The 9,029-nt window shown below is 41.3% G+C and overlaps 1 protein-coding gene across 1 annotated transcript in view; it reads left to right on the top strand.

The window, feature by feature from the left end:
- Positions 1-1,469: 1,469 nt before the first annotated feature.
- CENPF (centromere protein F) overlaps positions 1,470-9,029 on the top strand; it is a 60,899-nt gene continuing 53,339 nt past the window's right edge. The window contains exons 1-3 of the mRNA XM_030302696.2: positions 1,470-1,568; positions 4,039-4,241; positions 5,279-5,475. Of these exons, the coding sequence (XP_030158556.1) occupies positions 4,080-4,241; positions 5,279-5,475 (359 nt within the window). The 5' untranslated portion in view covers positions 1,470-1,568; positions 4,039-4,079. The remainder of the gene's footprint in view (positions 1,569-4,038; positions 4,242-5,278; positions 5,476-9,029) is intronic.

Raw genomic sequence — 9,029 nt, 5'->3', positions numbered from 1 at the left:
ACTGATCATGGCATTGTCTAGTAAAAGTTCTCCTCACCTACCGGCTCCCTCCCTTTGTGGGGGGATTCAAGGATAGTGGAGAACAAGGTCTTGGTCCAGATGGTGGTTTTACATCCCAAGATGGTCTTAATTTTTATGTGCAAAGTTACTGGGAAGTTAAGAGATACAAAAATGAATTAAAACAGATTTTACTCCACAGGAATTTTCGAGATTGATAGGGGAGACAGACATAAATATAATGTATACACCAATTTCTAAGAAAGATATAGAAAATCGTTATTTTTTTTTTATGTTGGTTTATTTTTGAGAAAGCAAGAGAGCGCTAGAGAGAGAATTCGAGTGGGGGAGAGGCAGAGAAAAAGGGACAGAGAAAATTCCAAGCAGGCTCTGCACTGCCCCACATGAGACTCGAATTCAAAAACCATGAAATCATGATTTGAGCTGAAATCAAGAGTGGGATGCTTAACCAACTGGGCCACCCAGGGGCCCATGGAAATAGTTATTTCTAAGAGCTGGGTGAAAATAGGGAGTTTTTATGAAGGAAGTGGCATTTGAACTGGGTACTGAAAGATGAGCAGAAAAGGTAAAGGGCCATCTAAAATGCAGTAACCATCTAATGAAAGGTAGAGAGAGGGTTACAGAAAGTTTGTAATGTATCGAGGAGGGCAACAGCACCAGAGATCCATTAATTTAACAATTCATTCTTTTGCTCCTGTCTTTAGAATCTTATTTTTTGTTGACTAGGGAAATAAAACAAGTACACAAACATACACAAAACTAGTGGGCTTCATATAAAGGAGAGATAACATCTACTTTTGGAGATTCTTCTGGCTGCAATGTCCTCCCCTGAATCCAGCTAACAAGCGTTCAGAATCACCTCTTTAGAATACGATCAACGGGACAACAGCAGTTAAGAGTGACATCCTGTATACTCTAGATTCAATTTCAAATTAGGGAGCTTCTATGTGCCTCAACTACCTTTTAAATAAAATGGAAACACTCTCCTCAAAGAATTGTTAAGAATGACACTGGACGAAGAATGCATGGCAGGCATAGTACCTCATATCTATGTGCTAAATTACATGTTTAAAAATAAGTAGATACCTAGTGAGCAGCATTAAGAATGTTCGCCAGCCCGCACAATTCCGCCGGCTGTAGGTGATAGACCACACTCTCCTAATCAGCGGAGCCGGTTCCTACTTCCTTGCGGAAATAGCGGTTCCAAAAGGCCTTCAGACTCTGCAAGAGCACGTGGGCCCCGCCTCCCCACAACAACAAAAAAACACTGTAACTCCGGTGCCGGCAGGTCGGGTGGTGAGGACTTGATTTTTAAATCGGTCCGAAAGAACCAATCAGAGCGACCGTCCGAGTGCGCGGAAGCCGATTGGTTTGTAGCTACTTACGGCAACCAATAGGCGTGGAAGTAAGTTCCGTCGGTCCCGGAAGGGGGCGAATCGAAAACGGGTGGCGACCGCGGGCCGTTTGAATTGGAACCTGGGCTGAAACCCGCGGAGGCTGCGCCGGAATCCGACTCTCCCACGGGTCGTCTTTCTCTCCCCGCCAGCAAGGTGAGTGTCCTGCGTGGGTCGTGGCTTCGGCTGCAGGCCTGGGGAAGCGGCTGACTTTCTGTCCGAGGACCCGCGATCCCACAGGCATCCGCGCTCCGTGGCCCAGGGGATGTAGCGGTCCACCCCCGCCCACCTGACGGGACCGGAGGATCAGCCTGGCCGGGGTGAGGTTTTTAGGGCCGCTCTGCTCCTGGGAAAGCTGTGCTCGCACCACTGTCCGCAGACCCAGCTCGCTCACGAGCTCGCACTCTGGGGGATCGGTTTCCTCGTGATAAATGAATTATAAGGTAAATGAATTGGGGACCAGCAGGTATTTTCCTCGCAGCCGTCTACGTCCCCAGCCAGTGGCTTCTTGGGTTTTCATCTGCCGGGTGGGTTGGTGTGCCTGCTGCCTCTTGCGAGAGCATTTCTCCTGCCTTCCACTTTTATTTGGGCACGCTTGGGTGCCTGGCTCTGTTATGTTATGAGGACCCAGAAATAAACGACCTGAGTCCTATCCTTGAGCCTGGTCTAGAGGATCAGGCTGAGTTTTAACTCTTAGGCCTAGCCGTTGCTCTGTAGGCGGGGACTCCGCTTTCTTGTTGGAGTTGGGAGATTCTGATAAAGGGAAAGCGTGAAAATGGGCCTACAGTGCGTGTTTTGATTCCGGCATGAAGAGTGCCTTCCACATATTTAAGATAGAGCATTTTCTGCAAAATCCTCCTTACAGGAACCTTGACATCTAGGGCTTTTCTTCAACTACCCACCCTCCTTTACACCTGTTGCTTCTTACATCTTAATCTGGAGATTTACAATTTTTTGTCATTTGCCCAGTGCTTGGGTAATGATTGTTGGTGATTGATGCCCTCATCTGTGAAAGTATGCTGTAATCAAAAGTAGCTTGGGTCTGATGATTGTTTTAACCACTTCTTTATAGCAGTATCTTAGATTTGGAAATGGAAAAGGATTCAACTTGCCAGTTTTCCTTCTGTTTATTTTCCTCATCTCTATCATCTTTCTAAATTGCTACTTTTAATATTTTGTTGGTGATGGCATCTGATGTAATGAGTTCAGTGGCTAGCCTAACTGTTTAGGACAGTTATCATTGTGTGCCTCTGGGGTATTGTACTCCCATCTCTGAATGAGCAAGCTAGATTGAACTGAAGGAGAAGCCTATTGTGGCAGTGTAAATTGTCCTTTGTTGGTGGAGAGGCATGAGATTTCTTTCAGCAGTTTTTGGGCAAATAGGAGTGGAGTTTAAGATGCTGCGTTCAAAGAATTGAGATCTGCAAAAAGAAAAAAAAAAGCTGGCGGAGAAAACACAGCTTTCCAAGAACTTTGCTTCTGTTTTTTAATTTTTTTTGAATGTCTTTTTTTTTTTTTAATCATTCCTAGTTCTTTTACCAACTGTTTATTAGTTGTTCTGATAAAAAGTTTCATGGGTGAAGTCAATTGAAGCAAGACACTACAATGTTTGTGGATTTCATTTAGTAAAAGAGATTCTCACCTTGTTGCCCAAATAACTGGAAAATGAATGCTTTTCTTTCATTTAAGTTCTAGAGGCAAACGAATAAAGAACAATTACCATACTTTTCTTCCAGATGATTTAAATATCCTAAGATGTGGCCCAGAAGGAGGTAGGCCACTTCTCTCTTGGTACCACAGGCTGAAATATACAAACGAAGTGTTTTTGACAATAAATATAATAGCTAGCAGGTGTAGAACACTCATCAGGAAATATAGTACTGTTGTAAGCCTTTGGGAAGTCACCACCATTATTATCCATATTTTACCAATGAAGAAACCAAGGCACAGAGCAGTTAAATAACATGCCCAAGGTCACACATCTTATAAGTGGCTGAGCTGGGATTTGAATCACTGAGTCTATATACTGGTTTCCTCATCAAGGTCTCTCTGGAGCATGTCTTTACTGCATTGTGCAATGACTCTAGCACTAATACGACACTCACTCTTTGTTCATTCATGCATTAGCTCAACACATAACTGCTTGGAAGGAGAGACAGGGTAGCTGTGTCATGAGAGACTATGACCAGGAGATATGACCAGGTTATGAATCTCCCCAGGGAAGGCTTCCCAGATGTGGCAATGATGTGAAGAGGGAAAGAAGAGCATTTGCAAAATAACTTATCATGAGTTTTATTTGTTTATAGGATCTATTTCACCTGAGACCTCATAGCAAAATACTCATGTTTTGTGTAATAAAAACAAATGGAGTGGCAGAAAGAAGGTAGCTCAGAAATGAAATCTGAGAAATAGGAAAAACAAAGCCAGGGAAACCGAACAAGCACCTTCTGTACTTCACCATCAGAGTTATTGGTGGTCGCCTTTCAGAGGATGGAGAAGATAGATGTTATACTTCCTTATCTTTTGAAATGCGAAGTTTTGAAACTCCTTAGAGACTCCCTAGTCTCTGAGACTTGTAAGTTTCCTTTTACTGTATTAAGCCCAACAGTCTGCTTACTCTTTTCAGTTTACTTATAAATGCGTGAATAGTAAACAAAGGAGAGCAAAATGAGCTGGGCTTTGGAAGAATGGAAAGAGGGCCTGCCTACGAGAGCGCTCCAGAAAATTCAAGAGCTGGAAGGACAGCTGGACAAATTGAAGAAGGAAAGGCAGCAACGGCAGTTTCAGCTTGAGACTCTGGAGGCCGCGCTGCAGAAGCAGAAACAGAAGGTATCAGTGAAATGCTGGTATTTAAACCTTGTCACGCATTTGAGCTTGGTCTGAAATTTCGAGAAAAACTATCATGCTGTCTTCAGGTGGTATTCCACTCCTCTCCTTTTTTCAGTCATTTGTATTTTAATTGCCTCATTTTCTTCATCCTCTGTCCTCATTTCTGCTTACCTGCTAAGATTCAGAGCTGCTGAGTTCCATTTTAACTCCGTTTGGGACCACACATTGGAAATTACTTTTGTACTCTGTACCCACATGGCCAGAATTCTCCAGCTCCGAATTTAGGGGCTAGTATTAGAGCCCTTTGCAGTCCAAATGGATATCACTTTTTGATAGTGGGCTTTTTACTTGGTATTCCCAGTCCTCTTCTCTTCTGGGCTAGAAAATGAAAACTTAGAGGTGCCTGGGTGGCTCAGTCGGTTAAGCATTTCCGCTCAGGTCGCGATCTCATGGTTCATGGGATCGAGCCCCACGTAGGAGCTCGGAGCCTGCTTGGGATTTTCTCTCTCCCTCTCTCTCTGCCCTTCCCTCATGCTCTCTTTCTCTCAAAATAAATAAATAAACTTAAAACAAAATAGAAAATGAAAATTTAAACAGTGCTTCTTCCTTACCTCTGCATGAGCCAACAAGGTAGTGGTATAGTCACTGCTTCTAAAAGCGTCTTCACTAGTGGGAGAATTTTTGCAATAACTGAGTTTAGCAGCCAGACTTTGAAATGAATTGCTAAGGGAGGTTTATAGGGTTTATTTTTGATTTTGTTATCTTGAAAGGACATTAAAGGCTCCCTTTCTAGGAAAGGTACGTGTGTAGCCCTGACCAAAGATAATGTAATCCATGACTTCGTAGAACTTTTCTGTCTATAGGCTACCAAGTGGGGTCATTTAAAATTTCTGTGTTCTTCGTGAAGCACTGACATGTGCATTATAGCAACCACATCTCAGAAACATTAGTTGTCAGTGTTGAGCTCAGATTTACAAATAATGCTTGGTAGAGTCACAAAGTAAGAGACCCGTTTCTTTCTGCACAATCTCCATTAGGTTGAACATGAAAAAACTGAGGGTGCAAACCTAAAAAGGGAGAACCAGAGCTTGATGGAAGTATGTGAGAATCTGGAGAAGACCAAGCAGAAAATTTCTCATGAACTTCAAGTCAAGGAGTCACAAGTGAATTTCCAAGAAGGACAACTGAACTCCAGCAAAAAACAAATAGAAAAACTGGAACAGGAACTGAAAAGGTAATTTTTTTGAATGGTATTTTTATGGATGTCATTTATACGTGTTCGTCAGATGCATTTTTATCTTTTCCTTTAATGATATAATTATGAATTGCAGTTTTTTCCCCCAGTGGAATAAACAATGATTTGAGGAAAAGTAATTCTTCTGTACTTCCTATCGTCACATGGCTTAGTACTATATAAATTCGTTAAATGGCTTTTTGCTTATTCATTTCTTTGTTCAGGATATGTTTATTAAGCTGTCTCATGTGCAAGACACTGTGTTTGTTACTGGGTGGTATAATAAATAACGCCAAATCTCTCAACGGTGAGTACTGAAAAGGCAAAGGGGAGTGAAAGCATGGCTAATACTGATGGCTTCTGTTTCCTCTGAGTAGAAAAGCTGTTGCGAGAATAAGAGAGAGAAGTAGGGGGTTTTAGAAGGACCTGGGAACACTCAGGGTCTAGCTGAGATTGGAGTCTAGGAGTTGATAGTGGGACCCATCTATAGAGTTGTACACTTTTTATTTCCCCGTCAGCATCTGCGATGTAAATGCTAAGAATGTGAATGGGAGGTTTGACTTAGGGTTATTTTCAGCCAGGGTCATGGGATAGGAGACAATGGATAATTGAGGCTGCTGCGAAGAGAGTGGTTAAAATCCTGTGCCACGGAGTCTAGGCTGGAGAGGGAAGGGAGCAAACTCAAGAAGAGCTTCCTACTGAGATCCCATCTTCCATCTGAAGCATTACATAACCGATTTGCCAGTTTCAGTGCCATATTTAAGCACTAAAAAATGGTGCTTTTGACTTCTTTACCATTAAAAAGAAATCCTCAAACAACTTGAGACATCAGTCAAAATAAATCTAGTGGGACCTAAATGCTAGCTTATAAATGATACCTTTTTGTTTTAATAGTGGAATTTGGTCAAAGTAGCAAGGAGTAATACAGACTGGAAGCAAAATGGACTTTAGTAGGTTGCCCCATTGTTGATTCTGCTGATACACACCCAGAAATTTTTTTTAAAAATGTTTTTTTATTTGAAATAACTTTTTTTTTTAAGTTTATTTATGTATTTTTGAGAGAGAGAGAGCCCGAGACAGTGTGCCCGCAGGGGAGGGGCAGAGAGAGAGGGAAACCAAGAATCCCAAGCAGGCTCCACACTATCAGCACAGAGCCTACATGGGGCTCAGTCCCAGGAACCATGAGATCATGACCTGAGCCAAGATGAAGAGCTCAACTGACTAAGCCACCAGGTGCTCCTGAAATAACTTTAGGTTTACAGAAACAGTAGTTAACATCCAATATAACCAAAGCATAATGACCGAACCAGAAATCAACATTGGTTCAATGCTATTAACTAAACTATAGGCCTTATTAGCATTTCACTAGTTTTTCCGGTAACGTCCTTTCTCCGTTCCAGGATCTGATGCAGGATCCCACATTACATTTAGTTGATGTTGTCTTCGTCTCTTTCTAAGCTATGACAGTTTCTTGCCTTTTGTGTCCTTGCAGCTGTTGACAGGTTAACTCGTCAGCTCTTTTGTAGAATAGTCCTCAATTTGGGTCTCTCTGTTGTTCTTCTCACTGATTATATCAGGGGTTTCAGCAATGCCATGGTTCATATTTTGTGCTAGATGGTTCTTTTGAACTAGATGTGGAAGGCTGTCCTGGGCACTGTAGTGTCCTTAATAGCATCCCTGACCTCTACCTACTAGATTCCGGTAGCACCTATCCCATCTGCAAGTTTTGACAATCAGAAATGTCGTTAGGCATTGCTAAATGTCTTTTGGGAGGACAAAATCATTCTGGATTGAGAACCACTGGGTCCGATTGAGGTTATGAATTTTGGGTGAGAATACCACAGAAGTGATGATGTTTCTGTTTCAGCGTATACTATCAGGGTAACATAATTTAACATGACTTTTACTCTGATTACCTGGCTAAGGTATTGTCTGGGTTTCTGGGAACCCAGAATAGTAACTGTGTAGTTACTATTTTCCCCTTTGTAATTAATAAATATCTTGATACCAAGGAATTTGTTTTTCCTAACATAACTGCAATAATCTTAATCCTACCTACCTCTCAAACATATTTTTGAAAGTTCAGACATTTTGCAATGACTCTGATTTGTCTTCCTGTGAAGAGAACTTAGGTGCACAGAAATCTTTTTATAATTTTGTTTCCTATCCATACCTAGAAGTTGCATGTTAGAATGATAAATCGTTTCTATTTCCCTGAGTTTTTTGTTTTCTTGTTTGTTGTCTGCTGTACCAACCTCCATGAGAACAGGGACCTTGTCGATCTTATCACTGTGCCCCATGCACCTGGCAGTGGTAGGCCCTCAAATATTTGTCAAATGAATAAATGAATGAAAGATAGGCAGTTGCTTTTGAAAAACAGGTGCTAGAGAAGTCGGAAGTTGATTTCAGAAGGCCAGAATAGTTTTCTCTGAAAGCACGTTTTGGCTGCTGGTTTTAGAAATACTGGTTTTCATAATTTAGACAGAAATGTTTATATTTCTAATATTTTAGATAAACATACTTTTTGTATACATTTCTCTATTTTACTGCAAAGTGACATTTGATAGCGGTACTTGCAGATACAAAGTGCTCAGAGTTGTGCGTGACACCTAGCACCCTGGTAAATGTCAACATTATCATTAGTTGTTACAGTCGCCATTGTCACCATTGTGGGATTAGGACAGCACATTTAGTTTAAGAGTATTCTTATTATGGGATGCCTGGGTGGCTCAGTGGATTGAGTGTCTTGACTCTTGATTTCAGCTCAGGTCATGATCTAGCAGTTCATGAGTTCGTGCCCCGCATTGAGCTCTGTGCTGACAGCTCAGAGCCTGCTTGGGATTCTCTCTCTCCTCTCTCTGCCCCTCCTCGGCCTCTCTCTCTCTCTCTCTCTCTCTCTCTCTCTCTGTCTCAAATAAACTTTAAAAAAAAATATTCTTATTATCTATGACATAGGTATAGATGTTTATAAATGTTTATAAACTAACCTTGAGACTATAAAAACTATGAAGAGTACAATTGTCTATCATGTGACAACTATAAACTACAAAAACTCTTGAATGTATTTTCAAATTCTCATTGGTAACCTTCAAGTACAGGACAGAAACTTATTTTTTCCATCAGCGGCCACTGATTAGGTTTCAGGAAGGTCTCAAACACGTTAGGTTTGAACCATTTGAAATGTTGGTCAAAAACTGTTGAGTATTGATGATCTCATACAGAAAATCGTTTAATTTAGTGCTTTTTTTTGGTGGCAATTTGTGTTTTGTTTTTTGTTCCATAGGAAATAGGAGGAGTAAAGGTTTATAGAAATAGTAGAAGGGCATACTTTTATTTAGTATTTATAATAAATACACTCTTTTAAAAAATGAACATAGGGAAAGGGGGATGACACGTGAATTTGAGGGGGAAAGAAACACCCTATTTTACACGATTCTTTAAAATTCATCTCTGGGGTGCCTGGGTGGCTCAGTCAGTTACGTATCAACTCTTGATTTAAGCTTGGGTCATGATCTCACTGTTTGTGGGTTCAAGGCCCACATCAGGCTCTGCAC

The sequence above is a fragment of the Lynx canadensis genome, chromosome F1 (genome assembly GCF_007474595.2).
Source record: "Lynx canadensis isolate LIC74 chromosome F1, mLynCan4.pri.v2, whole genome shotgun sequence".
Taxonomy (NCBI): Eukaryota; Metazoa; Chordata; class Mammalia; order Carnivora; family Felidae; genus Lynx; species Lynx canadensis.
The sequence above is the reverse complement of the archived record's forward strand: the minus strand, read 5'-3'. Positions and strand labels throughout refer to the sequence as shown.